Here is a 25,765-nt window from a genome sequence, read left to right as displayed (position 1 = left end):
TTTTAATAAAATTCAAGTCAAAAGGCGATACCGGTCGGCGTTCTCGATTCTCGTCCATAACGCTTTCGGCAAGCGTTAACAGTTAATTCCAATTCTTGTTTTTTTGTTTGGCCATTTTATAAAATAATGTTATTTGAATTCATTATTTTTAAAGTAGATACCGCTATTATATTAAACAGCAAAATATTGCAAGTTGATTAGCAAACAAATGTTAACACTCAACAGTATTGTAGCGCCATGTCAATTTACCTTAATTCAAATGTCATATTTGCTTTTTTAACAAACAAAAATGTTTTTGCGTTTTCCGGAGGCAAATAGCTCGCTTTTAAAATTTGCTTGGTACACCACACGAATTTGCTCTCCACAAATATTTAACATACGAAAGCATGTCGAAAATTCTTTCCAGCGTTTTGTGCGTTGCCGGTCAATCCCCATTTGTTTGTTTTCTTCTCCGAACTTTCTTGTCGATAGCCGGGCGCGTCGACTTGTTAATATTGCATGAGGCTGTAACTGGGTTAAAACTCGATAGGCAGGTCACCAGACGCCCTGTATAATCCTGTCAACGTTGGCAACTCCACAAAAAAGCAGTAATTAGACTTTGTCGACTGGTGATAATTAACCTCGGCGACGGGGCTGTGCTTTTGGTTTTGAAACTTTTTTTTTGTGAATTTAAGAAGTTCGGCTCTCTTTGAAAACCAAACTCGCACATGTGTTCAGCTGTGGTCTGGCTTTATAAGTGACAACCTTTTTCGACTGTGTTCGGTTATCCATATACTGCCTGGTGCAGATGTTTGTTTTTTTAAAGCATGTTTATTTAGTTTGTGTTTTTAATTGTTTTCACGTCCCTTTTTGTGTAAGTATATATCCATAAATGTATGGTCCCGCTTATATTCTTTAACAAATCTATTTTTCAAATGTTTTTTTGTACTATATAAATCGCTTGTTTTAACTGCACGTTGTGTCTCGATTGACGTTCGTCAAACTTGGCTGAAACCTTAAGTAATAGGTTCAATTAAAACTTAAAAATAATATGTTTCATAATTTAATAACTAGTAAAATCCGACAAGGGTAAATATTACTTGGTTGTTCCCTGGTGGAGCAAAAAACAAAGAAAATAATATATAAATATATACATAAGAGAAATGTATTATTTGTCCTTACAATTTGTTTATATTGCAACATTTTGTGTTTTTGAAATACAACCGATCATTCTTCAACGACTACATGGTTTACCATCGATTTATGGTTCACCTCGCTTTTCCAACAAATACTATAGTTCCGTTGTTTACTCGTCGCATTTGGTCATTTCAGGAAAAAGCTCGGTTCCATTTTTTAAACCACGTTTTCCTTCTTTTTTGACTGTTTTTTCAACCTAAGCCATGCCGTTTACACGATCGCTTCGAAAGCAATTGGCCGAATTCTCTTTTTATCTTAATTGCGCATCGGCCTACAACCTTTATTTGAAAAAAATATACACGAATGTGTTAATGTGCTACGAAAACGATAGCTCGTTGACCAATTTTTGTTCGCCCTATAAAATTAAACCCGGCGTCGATAAAACCTCGCCGTTGAGCCCTCCGGGATTTGTGACGCTTTTCCTATACACCAGCAAACGACCTTGTACTCTTGTTTTGTTTGTTCCGATGTTTTTGTGTGCTTGCTAAGTTCGCTCTTTGTGAATTGGCGCTGTCCCACATTCGTATGTGCATGGGTGGTCATTCGTAAATCGTGTTGTACCACTACTACTACTACTACTATTAGAGTTTTCTTTACTTGCGACCTGTCGAGTCTCCAACAGCCCTGTGCAATACACTTCGAACCTTGTTTTTGCATCAAAAAATAATATATATTTTTGTGTATTCTGTATACGTTTTGAGCAAACCATCGGAGGTATTTCGCGAACTTGGGTTGTTATTGTAGGCAGTTTTCAATTTATTCTTGATTGGTGGTTGGGTATGGTTGATAACAATTACTAAAATCTCCCAAATTAGTGAAACGTTACTTTTGTGTGGGCCATCATTCTAAAATACTTTGACGTCTTCTTTTTACTAGTTAACGTTTTTAGTTCACACTTACCAAATCAATCGTGATTAGTCTCCTATTTCTAACGACACAATGGAGTATTAATCGTCATACAACATTGGTAATGCAGAAAACGCAACTGGTGGTCAAATATACACCTTGTTGTTAAGCTACAACATTTCATAGTTTTTAACGGTTTAATAGAAACTATACTCACTCTTTTTCCGCGATCAGAATTTCCTAAAATAGATCGGTAGGCAGTAATGCTTTTAAAGCTTTTGAAATGGGGTACAGGTAAACCAACATTTGTATCTTTGACGATCGAAACTCGGCCCAAGTGACGCAATGTTATCCATTCTATTGTTGATATAGAAAAATCAAAATCGAATACACAACTGATCTACAAACCGATTGTGTCCTGCCGTGCAGATTTGTCCCCTAATTCACCCCGCTTTGGAACGCAGGCCAGCCGAACTGCAGAAAAGCTTCCGAATAGCCCGTGACAAGCACTCTCGATCGCCAATCCTGTTAAACGGGCGTTCCGTCAAACATAACGAGGGCCGTCCGCCGTCCAACTTGTCACGGCTCGGGATAACAAACGAGAAGACGAGAGCCTTCCAACTTCGAATTGTGACGTATGCGGCGTGCGCGTCACTCGGAACCTCCTGTGCACACAAATGGGCGGCGCGCTTGCAGCGTGACATAACTCTTGGAAAATATGTGTGTACGTCGGGCGTGTCAACGTAAGAATTCCACGTGTTGCTCTGTTGGCCGCCGTACTGTGGCTTTGGTAGGCATGAGTGAAAAGCTGTTGAACCGCAGAAACCCTTGTGCCGTGATGAATTTCGAGGGCGCTGGGACAAATACCAAAGGTCGCCTATTTTCTGGATGAGTGCCGACATTCACTGGACTCCAATATGTCAATTTTTGTGGAGGGTTCTTTTCCTTTGAGGTGGTTATATTTGACTTGTCGTTAAACAAATTGCTGGCCAATGCCGTAAAATTTTAAAATCGCCATCATCTCAAACTTAGGCCTATGCATTATACCGGCTCCTTGTAAATTCCTTTTTATTGTTCGACCTCAATTACCTTCCATGCAGCCCTATATACATTTTAACAGACGTAGCCTACAACTAAGTACCGGTACATAAGGCCTAGGCGTCGGTTTTATTTGTGAAAGTTTTTGTTAGGTTTGCGAGTCAGCAAAACATTTGTTAGTTGTGAATGCAGTTAAGGAACCGTGGCCACAGGCTTGCTGCTTTTAGCTTTGGTTACAGCTAAGCAGTTGTGAAAGACAGCACAATAAGATTTAAAGGAACATCATTCTATTTAATATTAACCGCTAATTTTCCGCATTAGTTATACGTAAGTAGGCTGGATTTTATCAGATCGTTAGCAAATTTAAGAGACGGTTTTGTTCGCTTAGAAAACCTTTAAAAACACCGATCATGGCATACTTCATACACAAATATGCACCGTCCTACATTGCGAGTTGCCAGTTCTCCAATTATATTTAATTACCGTTAAACCAATTTAATTTGATACCTACTGTATACAATGCACACTGTTGTCAGGTGGCCACCTGTAATTAACCTCTATTCATTCGCGCTTTTATTTCTAAAATAACCCAACGCCAGGTTTTCCTAACCCCTTTCCTACCAAGCTAACTTAGAAAAGAAATACAAAACTGCTGTTGTAAAAACAAATGCTGGTGCAAAATGTGCACAAAATTGATTTGTGCCAAACCTAAAAACACTGCAACAAGATCAGCAACCTAAAAAGCATTTATTCAAGTTAATAAGAGATTTGAGTTTGCGCTTTGCGTCCAGTATTGTAGATAATATTGCTACATATACCTAAACAAGATAACATTTTATATTTTATAACTAATGGACAACTGTAGTTCCAAATTTCATAAATAAATAACATAACTAAGTGTTTGCCATACCACAGCTGTTTAAAACCGTGACTTAAATTTACCTAGAGCTTGGAACCCCTAACGTTTTATAATCTATGGCGTGTTTTTTGTATAATACGCTAAATTCCTACTATGCCTTATGCGCCACCGACCTTTGCACGCACCGAACAATTGCGGAAACAAATTTGAAATATAATAACCGTAATATACAGGGTGGGCCAAAAGTAGGCTTACAGTTATTTCACAGGATTGGCTTGAAAGAAGAGGTAGCATTGAATGGCCGCTACGCTCACCTGACCTGACACCAATGGATTTTTGTTTTTGAGGGTGTTGTGAAGAACAAGGTGTACGAGAAGGACCCCAAAACATTAAATTTACTTTTAGACCCAAACCCTATCTTTTATAACTGTAAACCTAATTTTGACCCACTCTGTACCCTATATGAGACCATTAAACAACAACACCGTCGTATTTGCTTATTTTGCATGATCGCTATTTATCTAATGACAGATCAATTGGTGTAATTAAAATTTTGAACAGCGCATTTTGCAACAAACCGAGATATCATCCAAAAAAACTGTTAAATTTGAGGCGTTTCACAACGGATGGACGTATACGGACTATTGCATGATTTAGGTGTCTTTAAGTAGCCTATATTATATACTTTAAACAAGAGTTACTCGTTTGGGCCGTTTAATGCTAAAGTTAGCACTAAAAATTTATTCAGAATGAAAAACAATACGTTGTGTGCATAAAAGCAAATGCCGTGTTTGGCGTATGTGGTTCCTCTTCTCAGGCCTTTAACATTTGTCAAATAACGGAATGGGCAAAACTGTCGGAATATATCTTGCAGCTGCATCCCAACACTCCACACCAGTGATTCTTAAAATGTGTGCCTCGAGAGTTTTTCAAGTTGGCCGCGTAACTTTTTGTAATTTTCCAAAATAACTTATTACAAATAGTCATGTAGCCAATCACATGAGCCTATCTACATGACTGTACATTATCCAACCGTGCCGTTTTCCTGACTACAATTGGACGGTATAGCCTATCTTGCTTTTCAGTTAGTTTTTAACCCTATACAACTATACTATTTCACTTCTACTGAAATGTTCCATTGTAATGTTGTTCCTCATATATATATAGTTTTTCCCTGTAACAAAAAGCCACATAAACCACAAGATAATTCAGACCTGGAAAAAATATTACCATTTCTTACGGTTATTTGCCTACTGCATAAAAAGCAAACCACCTCTATATTTAAAACAGTAATATACTGCAGTTCGCAAATTGTCATTGCTATAATGTAATTTATGCTCCCTGTTTGCCGCCCACATGTATTCCGACGTTATTTACACGATCCTCTATTATTTCCCATTTATCGTTACAATTAAGACAAACGATATATTGTAATTAAAATTAATTTCGGAATAAAGGCCCCCACTATATTTTGATCTTGAAAACAAACTTTAGGTTTTAATTTACTTCAATTTCGGTTGTTTTTTCCCTTATTTAGGTTTGCCACGTTCTCCATTTTTTGTCTATCTACACCAGATCTGGGCAAAATACGGCCGTGGGCAGGTTGTAACATACACTCTTTCCAGAGACGGATCTATGACCCAAACAAACTCGCCGTGTTTAAAGACTAAAATGGTAATTGTTTTCGAGTTTCGCGCGAATCTCTTTTGCCTTTCTTGTATGTTCCAAATATTTTGGGATGTATTTGCTTACAAAAGTCGCCCTCAGCACTATGGCACTCTTATCAACGAAAGTTTGTCAAACTCAGCCCAAAAATATTTATAGATTTTCGCGCTTCGTTCAAACGTATTTCGTCTTAAAAATATGAACGAAAATTAGTACAACGGCCGTTTTCCAGCCTCTGAAACATACCGATTCACATTTTGTCAACCTAGTTTGATTAATGCCATGTTTGTGTTTCTCATTATACAGTCTTTGCAATATGTCCAATGTACATCGATAATCGTCAACCTAAAGCCTTAAAATGTAAATAAATACACTGGCTTTTCTGTTTAAACTTTTCACGTATTTTTACCTTAAGCTGTTGGATTAACGTCCCCACGACTTGATTAATCCCAACATATCAAGCAATGTACAAATATTTTATCTGTGCTGAATGCGTCACGTCACTCTCTAAATCTGCATTTTAAACCACATGACGTGGTTACTTTTCGTCGCTTTTGTACGTTTTGCGCACAACTCAACATAATAAAAGGTTCTTCAGCTTATCTGTTTTATAGTATCAAAATATTACGTTATAGTGCGTGAACGTTTTTCACAAAGATACGTCATAACGTTGAAATTGATGAAGCTATAAATTTTAGAATGCGACGTAACGCTTTGAGGACAGCACCAATGTTTTCATGTTACTCCAACGGCATTTGTCGAGAATCGAAATGATTTAGAACAGGGTTTCCCAAACTGTGGTCCGCGGACCATTGGTGGTCCGCAACGACTGTACAGGTGGTCCTATGACTAGAACTTAAAACCTCACACATATTCGTTGTACAGTATACGTACCCTTTGAAAGAGAATTGCCGCAAACGATTTTGAAAAATTCACAACCAAACGATTTTGAAAGCTTTTGCTACCAAGTATCGTAAATCTTACTTGTTCCGCCTTCGTTGTAATCAAAAACTTGTTTACGAAAAATTCTCGTATTACTCGTCTTTGACGTAATAATATATTCTTATCGTTATTCGCAAAAATACAGGTCCAGACTTTCCGTGGACTTGATTTACGAGTTTGCCTTTCACAAATAACACAAATAACGAATTGATGATTTATTCAGAAAGAAGCAATCGCATCCGTACCATTGATGCTGTCAGTTTTGTTCGTTTGTGTTTTTGCCTAGTATTGCGGTCCGCGAAATAACAGATTCACAAATAGTGGTCCGTGGTCCAAAAAAGTTTGGGAAACCCTGGTTTAGAGAACCGCTCACGAGGCGCTATTACCTACGGTTTCTCAACCGAGGCATCGGCCACGACGCATTCTTAGCGGGGTCAAGGGCATATATCCTTTTCATTATGATCAAATTAAACCCGTGTTTGTGATTTTTATTATGACCTTAAAGACTTCCCTTGTGACGTGTCATTACGCATTTGCCAAACGTGAGCAAGGGGCCGCAAAGTGTTAAGAGGCTATGGAAGGTGGCCAAAACTTATAGAAAGCTTAAAATCCGCTAAGCTAGCTTATGTTTAAATAGAAGATAAAGTTTTATTATTTATCTACTTTAGGCTGCAAAAATAGAGTGACGGTTATGCTCGCGATTTTGTGTTCACAATATTTTTAAATAATTGATTTGAGGGAAATGTTGCGTTTTTATGCAAGGTAAACAACATATGTGTATCGAAAATAGGGCTCTAGATGGACTTCAGCCATAAGACCGAGATAAGAACAACCTCAACGTCAGAACAAAACACAATTCGGAACAAGGCCAAAATAGGACAAATACCTAATGGTATTACTAACGTCTAAATCGGAATAAGTCATAAATCCGTCAGAATAAGACCTAAAAGGTCAGAATCAGGCCTAAATAACACTTTAACTAACCCCTAACCCCACCCCTAAGTACATCACTAACTCCCCTAATAATTTCAACACTAACCCATTTTTAGGTGTCTTTAAGTAGCCTATATTATATACTTTAAATAAGGGTTACTCGTTTGGGCCGTTTAATGCTAAAGTTAGCACTAAAAATTTATTCAGAATGAAAAACAATACGTTGTGTGCATAAAAGCAAATGCCGTGTTTGGCGTATGTGGTTCCTCTTCTCAGGCCTTTAACATTTATCAAATAACGGAATGGGCAAAACTGTCGGAATATATCTTGCAGCTGCATCCCAACACTCCACACCAGTGATTCTTAAAATGTGTGCCTCGAGAGTTTTTCAAGTTGGCCGCGTAACTTTTTGTAATTTTCCAAAATAACTTATTACAAATAGTCATGTAGCCAATCACATGAGCCTATCTACATGACTGTACATTATCCAACCGTGCCGTTTTCCTGACTACAATTGGACGGTATAGCCTATCTTGCTTTTCAGTTAGTTTTTAACCCTACAACTATACTATTTCACTTCTACTGAAATGTTCCATTGTAATGTTGTTCCTCATATATATATAGTTTTTCCTGTAACAAACAGCCACATAAACCACAAGATAATTCAGACGTGGAAAAAATATTACTATTTCTTACGGTTATTTGCCTACTGCATAAAAAGCAAACCACCTCTATATTTAAAACAGTAATATACTGCAGTTCGCAATTGTCATTGCTATAAAGTAATTTATGCTCCCTGTTTGCCGCCCACATATATTCCAACGTTATTTACACGATCCTCTATTATTTCCCATTTATCGTTACAATTAAGACAAACGATATTTTGTAATTAAAATTAATTTCGGAATAAAGGCCCCCACTATATTTTGATCTTGATAACAAACTTTAGGTTTTAATTTACTTCAATTTCGGTTGTTTTTTCCTTTATTTAGGTTTGCCATGTTCTCCATTTTTTGTCTATCTACACCAGATCTGGGCAAAATACGGCCGTGGGCAGGTTGTAACATACACTCTTTCCAGAGACGGATCTATGACCCAAACAAACTCGCCGTGTTTAAAGACTAAAATGGTAATTGTTTTCGAGTTTCGCGCGAATCTCTTTTGCCTTTCTCGTACGTTCCAAATATTTTGGGACGTATTTGCTTACAAAAGTCGTACTATGGCACTCTTATAAACGAAAGTTTGTCAAACTCAGCCCAAAAATATTTGTAGATTTTCGCGCTTCGTTCAAACGTATTTCGTCTTAAAAATATGAACGAAAATTAGTACAACGGCCGTTTTCCAGCCTCTGAAACATACCGATTCACATTTTGTCAACCTAGTTTGGTTAATGCCATGTTCGTGTTTCTCTCAATTATACAGTCTTACAATATGTCCAATGTACATGGATAATCGTCAACCTAAAGCCTTAAAATGTAAATAAATACACTGGCTTTTCTGTTTAAACTTTTGACGTATTTTTACCTTAAGCTGTTGGATTAACGTCCCCACGACTTGATTGATCCCAACATATCAAGGAATGTACACATATTTTATATGTGCTGAATGCGTCACGTCACTCTCTAAATCTGCATTTTAAACCACATGACGCGGTTACTTTTTGTCGCTTTTGTACGTTTTGCGCACAACTCAACGTAATAACAAGTTCTTCAGCTTATCTGTTTTATAGTATCATAATATAACGTTATAGTGCGTGAATGTTTTTCATAAAGTTACGTCATAACGTTAAAATTGATGAAGCTATAAATTTTAGAATGCGACGTAACGCTTTGAGGACAACACCAATGTTTTCATGTTACTCCAACGGCATTTGTCGAGAATCGAGATGATTTAGAACAGGGTTTCCCAAACTGTGGTCCGCGGACCATTGGTGGTCCGCGACGACTGTACAGGTGGTCCTATGACTAGAACTTAAAACCTCACACATATTCGTTGTACAGTATACGTACCCTTTGAAAGAGAATTGCCGCAAACGATTTTGAAAAATTCACAACCAAACGATTTTGAAAGCTTTTGCTACCAAGTATCGTAAATCTTACTTGTTCCGTTATTCGCAAAAATGCAGGTCCAGACTTTCCGTGGACTTGATTTACGAGTTTGCCTTTCACAAATAACACAAATAACGAATTGATGATTTATGCAGAAAGAAGCAATCGCATCCGTACCATTGATGCTGTCAGTTTTGTTTGTTTGTTTTTTTTTGCTTAGTATTGCGGTCCGCGAAATAACAGATTTAGTGGTCCGTTGTCCAAAAAAGTTTGGGAAACCCTGGTTTAGAGAACCGCTCACGAGGCGCTATTACCTATGGTTTCTCAACCGAGGCATCGGCCACGAAGCATTCTTAGCGGGGTCAAGGGCATATATCCTTTTCATTATGATCAAATTAAACCCGTGTTTGTGATTTTTATTATGACTTTCAAGACTTCCCTTGTGACGTGTCATTACGCATTTGCCAAACGTGAGCAAGGGGCCGCAAAGTGTTAAGAGGCTATGGAAGGTGGCCAAAACTTATAGAAAGCTTAAAATCCGCTAAGCTAGCTTATGTTTAAATAGAAGATAAAGTTTTATTATTTATCTACTTTAGGCTGCAAAAATAGGGTGACGGTTATGCTCGCGATTTTGTGTTCACAATATTTTTTTTTTTAAGTGTTGCGTTTTTATGCAAGGTAAACAACATATGTGTATCGAAAATAGGGCTCTAGATGGACTCCAGCCATAAGACCGAGATAAGAACAACCTCAACGTCAGAACAAAACACAATTCGGAATAAGGCCAAAATAGGACAAATACCTAATGGTATTACTAACGTCTAAATCGGAATAAGTCATAAATCCGTCAGAATAAGACCTAAAAGGTCAGAATCAGGCCTAAATAACACTTTTACTAACCCCTAACCCCACCCCTAAGTACATCACTAACTCCCCTAATAATTTCAACACTAACCCATTTTCAAACCCCACCCATTACCCACCAATAACCCCAAACAGGACCGAAAATCCGTTGCCAAAACAGCGGCGCCCTGACGGCGCCGGCCAGACTATGGCGTCCAAACCTTGGAACCAAAACGGCCGATGCCAGACCAATGGCCCCCGATCGTCCCATACCCTCTACCCACAGATTCTGGCGTTATTATGGCCATTTAGGTCTTCTTACGAAGAATTTAGGCCTTATTCTGATGAATTTAGGACTTATTCCGATGGATTTAGGACTTATTTCAATGAATTCAGGCCTTATTCCGACGAACTTAGTCTTTATTCCGATGAATTTAGGACTAATTCCGATGAATTTAGGCTTTATTCCGATGAATTTAGGCTTTATTCCGATGAATTTAAACCTTATTCCGACAGATTTAGATCTTATTCAGACGTTTTTGTACTTATGCTGTACGGGATATTACTCAGTAATTGGCTCTATTATGTCGGTGGTCTTAATAATATGGTTTTATAGATTTTTCTGTTCTAGGTATTTTGGCTTTTTAGATCTTATTGTGTGTTCCCCTCTAGATTTCTTATGTTCACCCATCTGACAGATGACTGACACAATATTCGACGTTTTTAAATAACTTATTAATAGTAAGCATGTAACATTACAAGTGCTACAACTTTCTAGAAAACCAATCGAAGCATAAACGACTTTTTATTTTTTTTTAATTTAATTATTGACAAGTAAATTTCAATACAGCAAAGACGGTTTACAAGCGTAAAAGTTGCTCCTTGTTTACTGGCTGTAATTGTTGACACATACAAGTCTTGTTTCGTGGCAAAACGCGACAGCTTACAGCAGGGATTCCCAACCTTTTCACGATCTGTACTGCCACGCGTACCACTTCTTGCAGAACAACTAATTTGATCCAAGCATATTTTTATCGTACAACTAGCATTTTGTAGTAGTTGATGTATATCAAGAGCAATCGTTTGACATAACTAACGGCCACTGTCCCACAGCGTTGTACCGCTTTTCAAAGCAACTGTGCTTCTTGGACAATTGACTTGGCGTGTGTTTTGAAGATCGTAAAGTTACGAAACAACCGGGATAGTTACGTAACAATGAATAAGCTTCGGGAGATTTTTTTGCAAACTAAACCAGATAAACAAAATACAATGTTTTTGTGAAAAAAGAGAAGCTACTCGCGTACTACCTGAAAACCCTTCGCGTACCACTGGTGGTACGCGTACCACAGGTTGGGAACCCCTGGCTTACAGTAAGGTTTTACACGATAATCACGTAGGTCGCCACATGACAATCAATCATGCCTATACGTACAACGTCAAAGTTTCACTCATATAACATACACCTTCTCAATAGAAGTACAATAAATTGTTGTTTTCCACTTTAAGACTGAGGATTACGTTATTGTGTAGTCTGGCAATTAAAACAGGTAATTAGTCATTTTGCAGCGCTATGAAATTACCAAGTCCAAGACACGCACAAAAATACGACCAGCAATGTCGAAAACGATAAAACCGCCAGTCGAATTCGTGCCGACACTTCGCCTTTCACCCTGTCCGCGTAAACCTTGATCTGGTCACCCAGTTCGCCGCGCGAAACTCCCGCATTCTTGTTGAGATGCGGGAACTCGGTTTCGGGTATTGGTTGGTCGAGAAAGTCGCACAAAGGTCTCCAGCCTTCTTCCAGGTTAAAAATCAGCAGCTTGACACCGCGCTGTTTGCACACCGATTCAACGTAAGCAGTATGACGCCGGTACGCTGACCTTGAAAGGCAAATATCTGACTTCTAATTGGATCTATTGGCACGCAACATTTGATACACAGTCACAGCTGTAATACACGCACATAAGTTGCCTTTGTCAAATTCAGCGCATGAAACACTCGGGTTTAACGGAGCTGACGAAACTAAAAATAACGATTAATGGGCTAAACATAAAATACACGTAAGCAAATAACCCATTAATTTTTATATGGATTTAGACTCGTAAGATAACCTCACCTTAACTCTCACTATAGCTTATTGAACCAATGCTTTTACAGCTTATTTTAAGAAACAAGTTCGTATTATGCATCTGATCCTATTCTTTATTCGGCCCACACGGAATTTTATTGTTCTTAGACAGCTTTTTTGCGCAAATATTTGCCTCCCACCCCTCCTGTGCAATTGCACAGCTTCGGAGAAATAAAAGAGTATGGTCTTCAGTATTATATAGAACAATGTTCCAATGTTTTCGATGAAAATAAAAAACGCTATTACCACTTTCCACGGTCGAGTTTTTTTTAATATTTCTCTTTGATGAAAATATGGAAATGTGACACATGCTCTACCAAAAATATTATTTATTTGCAATGAATATAGGTACAGGTTAGTTTCATTTCTGTGTAGAAAATATTCCGTGCTCACCTTTTATCCGTGGTGAGCCGAAAAAATGTTATATTTTTGCCGGGGGGCAAAGCTCTAATCATTTAAAACCTTAAGTTGTCACATCTTTAATAAAAGATTGCGTATTTAAAATCCACGACTTTTAAACAACCTGTTTCTACATTCAATTTAGTAATATGATATAATGAATTGCAAAGCCAAAAAATCGACTAGATCGACATCATCTTAATTAAGACGTTTCGATACGAGCTTGTATCATCTTCAAATGACTCGACCTTTTTGGCTTTGTAATTCATTATCAAGCTAGATTACAGATCCGTGCATAGTGTACCCAACTTTAGTAATAATTTACCAAGTAATGTTATTTTGGTAAATAAACAGTCGACAGTTCTGCGAAAACAGTAAAAAAACATAACTATTTTAAGGGCAACTCATACCTTGAAATGTGCTCATTGATCGGCGTAAAACGGTTGGGGAAGAAGCCAAGTGACAACTCGGCGGAGATTTTAAAGTTGGTCCACAACTTGTACATGGACGACGACATAATCCAGCAGTAAAATAGCACCAAATTCAAGTTGCACGATATGAATGGAATCTGTTAGTAATGTATGCAAAACATCGTAAATACCTTTGTGGTCTTTGCCTGCTTCGTGACTTTCTTGAAGCAACATTTTTGAAGGAGCATCGACCGATTTAATCTCGTCTATGAGGTATTTTGTTTCGTTTTGATATTGGTATTTAAAGGCAACTTCATATCATATTGGCTTTAGGAACCGTTTAAGAAGTTTTAGATATGGAGCAAAATACAGTAGGAATATTTTGCTTTAAAGGAATTTTATGTTTTTCTTTACAGTATGTCGCCTAATGTTATGCACTCATGTGGGCCTTGACTATTTAAGATATTGACGAAATCAAAAAAATTCCCTTTTTTAGCATATAGAATCAAGGTTACTCAATTAATTAAGGTTACTCAATTAATTGTTGATCTCTGTGCTGACTTAACATTATTTCCCAGTATAGAGTGAATTAATTTTGAATAGCCTAACGATTGACAGATTATTTATTATACCAAAATAGTACTAGCAATAGACGTATAGGCTTCCTACCAATATTTGTGGGATTTGCGCAGCTTGGTTTTTAAGACTCTTCAACCATTTTTCTTCACTACTTCGGACTGTCAATATGACCTGCAATAAAAAGATGCATGGTGTTTGGTTATATATATATTATTTTTCGGAAAAGCTTGCCTGAAGTCGCATAAATATTCCAGTGGCCTTAAAAACTAACTTTAAGCGTTTTAATTTAACGAATTTTAATAATTTAAATATAATAAAGACGGCATTTGGTATCGGTTTGGAAGACCGAATACTTCTTGTCCTAACCACCGGAGAATAAAATAAAATATCAGGTATCTTTATTGAGTTTGATTAACTCAAATTGGTTTCGGCAGACTATTTTGAAAATTTTCTATTACATGTCAGAGCTATTCACATAGTTTTAAAAAAAGGCTAATTTACGAGAGTATACTCCACATAATTTTTCAGGACAGGACAGTTCGGTGAATATTTTTAAATGGTGCGAATGCAGTACTTGTCGAAAGCATAAAGCTATTTACTGTACTATAGTCGGCCTAAGACGATTTTGCTTGTTTTAGTTTTCTGTTACCTATTGTACCGCATAGGCCTAGTACTATTTTGTTGAGGTCCACCTTTTACACTTCGAAGGTCCTGATAGGGACAAGGGTCTGTTATTTGAGCATCCTCGCTACAGGTTACTTCTACAGACATACAAAGGCTAAGCAAGCAAGCGTTTTACGAAGAACCAATAACAATTCTTTGAATTTCGATTGCCTAAAATAACAAACAACGTCAACGTCAGCTCAAACGATCTACGTTTGACATTTTGGTCCAGGTTATTTCGCAGAAAATTTATTAGCTTACATTCAACATTGGTACATTGACAGAAACGACTCGATAACTGATGTAACCTTTAGGTTTTGCGGTCAAAGTGACATTTGGTGTTTAATACCTAGGTAAATTGCTTTTCTTGTGGCGGTCGATCAGTGATTCGGTGTATAAGTCAAGGCCCTTAGTAAATGATAACACCATATTAGGCCAGGGATCAAGCTGAGAACATTTAGGTTGGTTTATATTCATGACAAAATCCCGAAAAAGTACGTCATTGAACTTTTTCACTGGCTGCCAAATTGAAAATGCCTATAGACAAGAAAGTATTACAATTCTTTCGCTTAATATTTTAAATTTTCAATACTTGCGGACTTAAATTGCATTTTAAGCTGTGCATGATTAAAATTGTCTCCGCGTGAACCAGCCATAGTGCACAACAACAATGAGCTACGAAGTAAATCACATTTAGTATGATTATAATATGGATTAGTAAATCACTTGGTCTAACTATACTGAGCCACTCATTATTATCTGCGATTGGCACGCTTTTCTAGTAATTGGCGACCCTTGAGCTATTGGGCTGATTGAACACGAATACGCCCGTCACAAAACGGTCAAAATGTGCGCTTAGTAGAAGTAGACCTTGTGATAAAAACGGACACTAGCAATATAACCAAAACTAGAATAGCATTATCGTCGGAATTAAACAAAGTTCAAAGGATATCAAAACAGGACTGATAGCTACTATAGTTTTACTGTATCACGAATTTCAACCAAAACTGCAACCCTAACTCCAAAACTGACACAGTACAGTACCTAAACAGCGGCCTGAACGACAGATGCCAGAAAGGCTAATGCCAAAACGGGTGCGGTTAATTGTCCCATCCCATACCTTTCACTACTGTTTTGTATGCTATTTAGACCATTTAGGTCTCCTTCCGCTTGGTTTTACCACCTTAGGTTTAGGTATTTTTCCGTCGTAGATATTACTGCACATTAGGCATTATTATAGGTGGCTGCTCTTAATAATGTAGTATTGTACCCCGTTAAAAATACGGGTCTTTATTTAGAGAAAACTAAAGCATTTACACACGAACTTCAAGAATTGATAGCGGGTGTCAAACAAACCTTGGACTGCGGGTAGGCCTCCAGAATGGTGTCCCACATGCAACAGGCTGGGAGATCCACCACAGCGTCAACGTCGCTGTACATTTCGCCGAAGGCTTTCATTGCTTCCCGCTTGCCGGCGAAAATGTCGGCCCAGGCGTCGTTGTGGAAGTTGTAAGTTTCCGGAGCGTCATAGGCGTTGTAGCCGAGCACTCTCAGAGCCGCCGCCACCGATTTGGTTCCTGTCTTGGGCAGGCCGGCGCAAATCACCTTCATTTCGGCCTTTCTGACTTCAACTGGAATTCAATGTTCCGACCTATAGCTGTTAATTGATCTCAAGCAAACCAGAACAAAAAACTGTAAACTCGTAAAGCGCAAACCGAATCGACTTGTCTGTGACGTGAAAACATTGAAACGTAACATCCGGCGTTTTAGTCAAACCGAACATCGTTACTGTATTAAAACCCGCCGGCATTGTTACTTGAAATATCCTGGCACCTATAGAGTTTTATGATAGAGTTGGGGAATATATAGAGCTTTCGGCTTCCTTTATTGTCATAGGTTGTGTAATAAACTCTAAATTATGTTAGATCCAACCCCATGCACATCAAAACTCAAATACAAGATCAAAACAAGGGCAATTAAACTAGACATAAATAAGACAAGAATATTTCTTATTGACTAACTAGGAACCACTGGCTTACATTTAGAAGCTTCGTGAAATGACATCGTGTCGTGCCCGTTACGACAGCTTAGCAAAATAAAGAAAATCAAATATTTGCGATAAGGAAATTTGTTTGGTTTTCTACGACAGCGATAGCGCCAATTTTCAACTTTGAATTCTGCCCTTGAAATTTACCGTTACGTGCTAGTACAGTACACCTTCTCTCGAGTTAAGGCTAGGCCAGCAACAGCCTGTGACCTATTGCTACCAACTAGTTACTAACATCGTTACGGCTCTGTGGTGCTGATAAAGCGAGGCAACACGATGGGGCGAAATCTGGAGCATTTCTGTATTTTCATAAACCATCAGACTGCTACACTGCGAATATACCTATGGGCAATACATGGTGCTAAGAATATAGCTTACATGGGGTAAATTGTGTTATCCCATCTCTTACATTTAAACGCTACTTAAATAGACACCGAAATTAGGTTTGACTGCGAAACAATCTTTGCGTGGCTGTGTAAGGCGAGCCGTTTCCAGTTCAACCACGTTTACCTTTGCATACGCACAACTTCACGCTGCTGTTGTTTCGGAATTAAACGTCTTGTCGTGTTTATATTACAGGGTAAACTTAACTGTAGGGCAAATTCCAACTAAAATCGCTCTAATTTTAAAGCTATTCGCCAAAAGCAGTATGCTCTGAAAGTTCATTTTACATTTGCGTTTCAATGGGCAACGACAGCACAGCATTGGCTACCTGGGGAGAAGTGACCTTTGAAACATGACCCGTAAGTTATGTCAATACAGTTCTTACAGCAACTAGGTAGCGTAATCTATCGGCGACTCCAAAGTAAACACTTTTCTGTCGTTGTTGAAAATTTAATCATAATTATGCACATTTCATCAGCGTATGGGTTTTCACGTTGTGGTTACGTAAGCTACCACAAAGCAAATAGGTTACGTTGGAAGTCGCTGTTCAACTTCAGTAAACAATATAAGCTTCTTGTTTGTATTTGCAATGGTGTTTTCTAGCCCAGGATCGGATCCAGAGAGCATCAAGCCATGCCCCGCAGACTATATTTTCGGCCAACCTTTGCAAAATTTATCTTCTGTCCTTGTTTACTACGTTTTTGTCGGTTTAAACTAAAGGAACTGTATATTCAGCCCAAGAACGACATTTTACATAGGCAAAAAATTATTTTGTTGGGACATGGCCCAGAAACAAGTGAATATATTTACCGGTACGACGTTACAGCAGTAATTTCTTTATCAAAACGCTGTTTCGGACACCAATGCGTTAAACCCCAATTTAAAACATGAAGCAAAACTACAAACGTTTGATGCTGGAAAATGAGGATTCGCAGTCTGCAAGTATAATTACATGTTAACTGTGTAGACTTTACGCATCTTATTATAACAACCACAACGACTGATTTTCAGAGATAAAATTAGGGTATTTGTGATTGAAAAGGCTCTAACTACTTGTTACACTCGATGCAGGAGCTTGCTTTTAGGTAGTTGTAACAACCAAAAATTATGAAGAATGACCTCTTGTCAAATATGTGGCGGGCCGTAGGTTGCCAAACCATGTTCTAAACCAAAGAAGCATGGCATTACTCGTGTAAGAATATATACACTACTGAAATTACTCTTTCCAATATCATATTTACCAAAATAAAGGAAATTTAAAGGAAGGTGAAATTTTTGAAATAACTAAAGCTGGACGATTGAAAAGAACGCTATAGATATGTAAGCAGTTCCGGGGATACCAAAGATCTTAAAAATAAATTTGTCACTTTTCCGCAGGCTGTTTATTCTAATGATCTATTCATTTCAAAAATCATGTAAATTTTATGCTTGATAATTGCAAATTAGAACTCTACATTTTGCGGATTAGTAGGATTGTTAACATTACAATAACCTCACACAACTTTTCTTCCAAATCCACACTTAACTTAAGACCATTTTTTTCTAATTAATTTGTACCGTATATCTACTAGATAAACTGGTATTTTCTATTATCATTTTGCATTTTTTTGAGCAAATGGCTTTGATCCGTCTATGCTTCCCTTTCTAGTTGCTCCTATTGTTACTTTGATGCCAACCTCTGGTAGATGCCAGAGGCCTCGAACCCCTTCTTTCTTTTTTCGCAACAAACTGTAACACACGACACACCGTCTATGCAATTACGGGCGGCAATTTCTATTACGCTTTTGACCGATGACCTTTCCACCACCCGTTCCTCGGTGGAATACCGCTGAAAACAGGTGGGGTAAAAAAAGCGAACAAGATATAACGGTGAAAGGCGAACGATACGAAACACGCGGAAATGCATCAAGAAGAGGAACGTTGCACAAAAAATTTTGAAGACTAATGGGCGCTTTCGATTTGATGTTATTTAAAGTTAATAGATGTTACAGACTGGTTCCGGATTCGGCCAGTTTCACCCAGTTTTTGCGATTGTCCAGGCAACCGGCTAGCATGGGCTGCAGGCCAGTAGAAGTCGCTACAAGAGCCTGTAACGAAAAATACGTGTTTTTATCTATTCTTTGGTTTTAACCTTGTGAGAGTGTTTTATAACAGGGGTCGGCAACCTTTTTTGCACTGCGGACCGGTTTAAAACTGTCATTACCCATTTGCCAAACGTGAGCAAGGGGCCGCAAAGTGTTAAGAGGTTATGGAAGGTGGCCAAAACTTATAGAAAGCTTAAAATCCGCTAAGCTAGCTTATGTTTAAATAGAAGATAAAGTTTTATTATTTATCTACTTCAGGCTGCAAAAATAGAGTGACGGTTATGCTCGCGATTTTGTGTTCACAATATTTTTAAATAATTGATTTGAGGGAAGTGTTGCGTTTTATGCAAGTAACAAGATAAAGAATATATAGTTATGTAGGCCTGATGGTGTCGCTATTTGTGGTAAACAACATATGTGTATCGAAAATTAGGCTCTAGATGGACTCCAGCCATAAGACCGAGATAAGAACAACCTCAACGTCAGAACAAAACACAATTCGGAATAAGGCCAAAATAGGACAAATACCTAATGGTATTACTAACGTCTAAATCGGAATAAGTTATAAATCCGTCAGAATAAGACCTAAAAGGTCAGAATCAGGCCTAAATAACAATTTAACTAACCCCTAACCCCACCCCTAAGTACATCACTAACTCCCCTAATAATTTCAACACTAACCCATTTTCAAACCCCACCCACCAATAACCCCAAACAGGACCGAAAATCCGTTGCCAAAACCGCGGCGCCCTGACGGCGCCGGCCAGACTATGGCGTCCAAACCTTGGAACCAAAACGGCCGATGCCAGACCAATGGCCCCCGATCGTCCCATACCCTCTACCCACAGATTCTGGCGTTATTATGGCCATTTAGGTCTTCTTACGAAGAATTTAGGCCTTATTCTGATGAATTTAGGACTTATTCCGATGAATTTAGGCCTTATTCCGATGGATTTAGGACTTATTTCAATGAATTTAGGCCTTATTCCGATAAACTTAGTCTTTATTCCGATGAATTTAGGACTAATTCCGATGAATTTAGGCTTTATTTCGATGAATTTAGGCCCTTTTCCGATGAATTTAGACCTTATTCCGACAGATTTAGGTTTATTCAGACGTTTTTGTACTTATGCTGTAGGGGATATAAGGGATATAACTCAGTAATTGGCTGTATTATGTCGTTGGTCTTAATACTATGGTTTTATAGATTTTTCTGTTCTAGGTATTTTGGCTTTTAAATCTTATTGTGTGTTCCCCTCTAGATTTCTTATGTTCACCCATCTGACAGATGACTGACACAATATTCGACGTTTTTAAATAACTTATTAATAGTAAGCATGTAACATTTACAAGTGCTACAACTTTCTAGAAAACCAATCGAAGCATAAACGACTTTTTATTTTTTTTAAATGTAATTATCAACAAGTAAATTTCAATACAGCAAAGACGGTTTACAAGGCGTAAAAGTTGCTCCTTGTTTACTGGCTGTAATTGTTGACACATACAAGTCTTGTTTCGTGGCAAAACGCGACAGCTTACAGCAGGGATTCCCAACCTTTTCACGATCTGTACTGCCACGCGTACCACTTCTTGCAGAACAACTAATTTGATCCAAGCATATTTTTATCGTACAACTAGCATTTTGTAGTAGTTGATATATATCAAGAGCAATCGTTTGACATAACTAACGGCCACTGTCCCACAGCGTTGTACCGCTTTTCAAAGCAACTGTGCTTCTTGGACAATTGACTTGGCGTGTGTTTTGAAGATCGTAAAGTTACGAAACAACCGGGATAGTTACGTAACAATGAATAAGCTTCGGGAGATTTTTTTGCAAACTAAACCAGATAAACAAAATACAAAGTTGTGTTGTGTTTTTGTGAAAAAAGAGAAGCTATACTCGCGTACTACCTGAAAACCCTTCGCGTACCACAGGTTGAGAACCCCTGGCTTACAGTAAGGTTTTACACGATAATCACGTAGGTCGCCACATGACAATCAATCATGCCTATACGTACAACGTCAAAGTTTCACTCATATAACATACACCTTCTCAATAGAAGTACAATAAATTGTTGTTTTCCACTTTAAGACTGAGGATTACGTTATTTTGTAGTCTGGCAATTAAAACAGGTAATTAGTCATTTTGCAGCGCTATGAAATTACCAAGTCCAAGACACGCACAAAAATACGACCAGCAATGTCGAAAACGATAAAACCGCCAGTCGAATTCGTGCCGACACTTCGCCTTTCACCCTGTCCGCGTAAACCTTGATCTGGTCACTCAGTTCGCCGCGCGAAACTCCCGCATTCTTGTTGAGATGCGGGAACTCGGTTTCGGGTATTGGTTGGTCGAGAAAGTCGCACAAAGGTCTCCAGCCTTCTTCCAGGTTAAAAATCAGCAGCTTGACACCGCGCTGTTTGCACACCGATTCAACGTAAGCAGTGTGACGCCGGTACGCTGACCTTGAAAGGCAAATATCTGACCTCTAATTGGATCTATTGGCACGCAACATTTGATACACAGACACAGCTGTAATACACGCACATAAGTTGCCTTTGTCAAATTCAGCGCATGAAACGCTCGGGTTTTACGGAGCTGACGAAACTAAAAATAACGATTAATGGGCTAAACATAAAATACAAGAAGATAACGTTTTTGTTAACCATAAGTAAAATAACCCATTACATTTTTATATGGATTTAGACTCGTAAGGTACCCTCACCTTAACTCTCACTGTAGCTTATTGAACCAATGCTTTTACAGCTTATTTTAAGAAACAAGTTCGTATTATGCATCTCATCCTATTCTTTATCCGGCCCACACGGAATTTTATTGTTCTTAGACAGCCTTTTTGCGCAAATATTTGCCTCCCCCCCCCCTCCTGTGCAATTACACAGCCTCGGAGAAATAAAAGAGTATGGTCTTCAGTATTATTTAGAACAATGTTCCAATGTTTTCGATGAAAATAAAAAACGCTATTACCACTTTCCACGGTCGAGTTTTTTTTTAATATTTCTCTTTGATGAAAATATGGAAATGCGACACATGTTCTACCGAAAATATTATTTATTTGCAATGAATATAGGTACAGGTTAGTTTCATTTCTGTGTAGAAAATATTCCGTGCTCACCTTTTATCCGTGGTGAGCCGAAAAAATGTTATATTTTTGCCGGGAGGCAAAGCTCTAATCATTTAAAACCTTAAGTTGTCACATCTTTAATAAAAGATTGCGTATTTAAAATCCACGACTTTTAAACAACCTGTTTCTATATTCAATTTAGTAATATGATATAATGAATTGCAAAGCCAAAAAATCGACTAGATCGACATCATCTTAATTAAGACGTTTCGATACGAGCTTGTATCATCTTCAAATGACTCGACCTTTTTGGCTTTGTAATTCATTATCAAGCTACATTACAGATCCGTGCATAGTGTACCCAACTTTAGTAATAATTAACCAAGTAATGTTATTTTGGTAAATAAACAGTCGACAGTTCTGCGAAAACAGTAAAAAAACATAACTATTTTAAGGGCAACTCATACCTTGAAATGTGCTCATTGATCGGCGTAAAACGGTTGGGGAAGAAGCCAAGTGACAACTCGGCGGAGATTTTAAAGTTGGTCCACAACTTGTACATGGACGACGACATAATCCAGCAGTAAAATAGCACCGAATTCAAGTTGCACGATATGAATGGAATCTGTCAGTAATGTATGCAAAACATCGTAAATACCTTTGTGGTCTTTGCCTTCGTGACTTTCTTGAAGCAACATTTTTGAAGGAGCATGGTCCGATTTAATCTCGTCTATGAGGTATTTTGTTTCGTTTTGATATTGGTCTTTAAAGGCAACTTGATATCATATTGGCTTTAGGAACCGTTTAAGAAGTTTTAGATATGGAGCAAAATACAGTAGGAATATTTTGCTTTAAAGGAATTTTATGTTTTTCTTTACAGTATGTCGCCTAATGTTATGCACTCATGTGGGCCTTGACTATTTTAGATATTGACGAAATAAAAAAAATCCCTTTTTTAGCATATAGAATCAACACATTTGACCTCGTTTATGGTTACTCAATTAATTGTTGATCTCTGTGCTGACTTAACATTATTTCCCAGTATAGAGTGAATTAATTTAAAATAGCCTAACGATTGACAGATTATTTATTATACCAAAATAATACTAGCAATAGACGTATAGGCTTCCTACCAATATTTCTGGGATTTGCGCAGCTTGGTTTTTAAGACTCTTCAACCATTTTTCTTCACTACTTCGGACTGTCAATATGACCTGCAATAAAAAGATGCATGGTGTTTGGTTATATATATATTATTTTTCGGAAAAGCTTGCCTAAAGTCGCATAAATATTCAGGTGGCCTTAAAAACTAACTTTAAGCGTTTTAATTTAATGAATTTTAATAATTTAAATATAATAAAGACGGCATTTGGTATCGGTTTGGAAGACCGAATACTTCTTGTCCTAACCACCGGAGAATAAAATAAAATATCAGGTATCTTTATTGAGTTTGATTAACTCAAATTGGTTTCGGCAGACTATTTTGAAAATTTTCTATTACATGTCAGAGCTATTCACATAGTTTTAAAAAAAGGCTCATTTACGAGAGTATACTCTACATAATTTTTCAAGACAGGACAGTTCGGTGAATATTTTTAAATGGTGCGAATGAAATACTTGTCGAAAGCATAAAGCTATTTACTGTACTATAGTCGGCCTAAGACGATTTTGCTTGTTTTAGTTTTCTGTTACCTATTGTACCGCATAGGCCTAGTACTTTTTTGTTGAGTTCCACCTTTTACACTTCCAAGGTCCTGATAGGGACAACGGTCTGTTATTTGAGAATCCTCGCTACAGGTTACTGGTACAGATATACAAAGGCTAAGCAAGCAAGCGTTTCACGAAGAACCAATAGCAATTCTTTGAATTTCGATTGCCTAAAATAACAAACAACGTCAACGTCAGCTCAAACGATCTACGTTTGACATTTTGGTCTAGGTTATTTCGCAGAAAATTTATTAGCTTACATTCAACATTGGTACATTGACAGAAACGACTCCATAACTGATGTAACCTTTAGGTTTTGCGGTCAAAGTGACATTTGGTGTTTAATACCTAGGTAAATTGCTTTTCTTGTGGCGGTCGATCAGTGATTCGGTGTATAAGTCTAGGCCCTTAGTAAATGATAACACCATATTAGGCCAGGGATCAAGCTGAGAACATTTAGGTTTGTTTTTATATTCATGACAAAATCCCGAAAAAGTACGTCATTGACCTTTTTCACTGGCTACCAAATTAAAAATGCCTATAGACAAGAAAGTATTACAATTCTTTCGCTTAATATTTTAAATTTTCAATACTTGCGGACTTAATTGCATTTTAAGTTGTGCATGATTAAAATTGTGTCCACGTGAACCAGCCATAGTGCACAACAACAATGGGCTACGAAGACTGTCGTGATACCATAATATATTTGACAACTACAATGCAATATTTAATCACATTTAGATTAGTGAATCTCTTGGTCTGACAATAATTATCAACTTATTATTATCTGCGATTGGCACGCTTTCCAGTAATTAGCGACCATTGAGCTATTGGGCTGATTGAACGCGAATCGAATACGCCCGCCACAAAACGGTCAAAAGTTACGCTTAGCAGAAGTAGACCTTGGGATAAAAACGGACACTAGCAATATAACCAAAACTAGAATAACATTATCGTCGAAATTAAACAAAGTTCAAAGGATATCGAAACAGGACTGATACCTACTATAGTTTTACTGTATCCCGAATTTCAACCAAAACTGCAACCCTAACTCCAAAACTGACACAGTACAGTACCTAAATAGCGGCCTGAACGACAGATGCCAGAAAGGCTAATGCCAAAACGGGTGCGGTTAATTGTCCCATCCCATACCTTTCACTACTGTTTTGTATGCTATTTTGACCATTTAGGTCTCCTTCCGCTAGGTTTTACCACTTCAGATTTAGGTATTTTTCCGTCGTAGATATTACTGCACGTTAGGCATTATTATAGGTGGCTGCTCTTAATAATGTAGTATTGTAGCAAATTCCGCTTTGAGGGTCCTATTGCGTGTTTTTACTTGGCAATTCGCAACTAAACTATGTTAAAAATATGGGTCTTTATTTAGAGAACTAAAGCATTTACACACGAACTTCAAGAATTGATAGCGGGTGTCAAACAAACCTTGGACTGCGGGTAGGCCTCCAGAATGGTGTCCCACATGCAGCAGGCTGGGAGGTCCACCACAGCGTCAACGTCGCTGTACATTTCGCCGAAGGCCTTCATGGCTTCCCGCTTGCCGGCGAAAATGTCGGCCCAGGCGTCGTTGTGGAAGTTGTAAGTTTCCGGAGCGTCATAGGCGTTGTAGCCGAGCACTCTCAGAGCCGCCGCCACCGATTTGGTTCCTGTCTTGGGCAGGCCGGCGCAAATCACCTTCATTTCGGCCTTTCTGACTGCAACTGGAATTCAATGTTCCGACCTAAAGCTGTTAAATGATCTAAACCAGAACAAAAAACTGTAAACTCGTAAAGCGTAAACTGAATCGACTTGTCGGTGACGTGAAAACATTGAAACGTAACGTCCGGCATTTCAGTCAAACCGAACATCGTTACTGTATAAAACCCGCCGGCATTATTACTTGAAATATCCTGGCACCTATAGAGTTTTATGAT

The 25,765-nt window shown here is 38.0% G+C and overlaps 2 protein-coding genes across 2 annotated transcripts; both read right to left on the bottom strand.

Annotated features, from left to right (window-relative positions):
- Positions 1 to 11,321: 11,321 nt before the first annotated feature.
- On the bottom strand, positions 11,322 to 16,155 carry LOC146138357 (uncharacterized). The gene is made up of 4 exons (XM_083394134.1): positions 15,886 to 16,155; positions 13,957 to 14,037; positions 13,288 to 13,445; positions 11,322 to 12,230 (listed from the first exon to the last, which is right to left on the bottom strand). Exons 1-4 carry the CDS (start codon positions 16,138 to 16,140, stop codon positions 11,927 to 11,929), a joined length of 798 nt encoding a protein of 265 aa, XP_083250260.1. The 5' UTR covers positions 16,141 to 16,155; the 3' UTR covers positions 11,322 to 11,926.
- A 2,790-nt stretch (positions 16,156 to 18,945) lies between these two features.
- Positions 18,946 to 25,555, bottom strand: LOC146138356 (uncharacterized). The gene is made up of 5 exons (XM_083394576.1): positions 25,278 to 25,555; positions 23,261 to 23,341; positions 22,595 to 22,752; positions 21,300 to 21,510; positions 18,946 to 19,047 (listed from the first exon to the last, which is right to left on the bottom strand). The coding sequence occupies exons 1-5, from the start codon at positions 25,530 to 25,532 to the stop codon at positions 18,946 to 18,948; spliced, it is 807 nt and encodes a 268-aa protein (XP_083250702.1). The 5' UTR covers positions 25,533 to 25,555.
- Positions 25,556 to 25,765: the final 210 nt, after the last annotated feature.

This window comes from Ascidiella aspersa, chromosome 7, assembly GCF_963924565.1.
Source record: "Ascidiella aspersa chromosome 7, kaAscAspe10.2, whole genome shotgun sequence".
Taxonomy (NCBI): Eukaryota; Metazoa; Chordata; class Ascidiacea; order Phlebobranchia; family Ascidiidae; genus Ascidiella; species Ascidiella aspersa.
The sequence above is the reverse complement of the archived record's forward strand: the minus strand, read 5'-3'. Positions and strand labels throughout refer to the sequence as shown.

What these genes read in the sequence shown, in the direction of transcription:
- LOC146138356 (XM_083394576.1), bottom strand. Translation starts at nt 25,532, where the DNA reads ATGAAGGTGATTTGCGCCGGCCTGCCCAAGACAGGAACCAAATCGGTG. An exon ending in AGGCCTACCCGCAGTCCAAG is followed by an intron (nt 23,342 to 25,277) that starts GTTTGTTTGACA and finishes TTTTTATTGCAG; the next exon opens with GTCATATTGACAGTCCGAAG. An exon ending in CGCAAATCCCAGAAATATTG is followed by an intron (nt 22,753 to 23,260) that starts GTAGGAAGCCTA and finishes CATTACTGACAG; the next exon opens with ATTCCATTCATATCGTGCAA.
- LOC146138357 (XM_083394134.1), bottom strand. Translation starts at nt 16,140, where the DNA reads ATGAAGGTGATTTGCGCCGGCCTGCCCAAGACAGGAACCAAATCGGTG. An exon ending in CGCAAATCCCACAAATATTG is followed by an intron (nt 13,446 to 13,956) that starts GTAGGAAGCCTA and finishes CATTACTAACAG; the next exon opens with ATTCCATTCATATCGTGCAA. An exon ending in ATCAATGAGCACATTTCAAG is followed by an intron (nt 12,231 to 13,287) that starts GTATGAGTTGCC and finishes TTGCCTTTCAAG; the next exon opens with GTCAGCGTACCGGCGTCATA.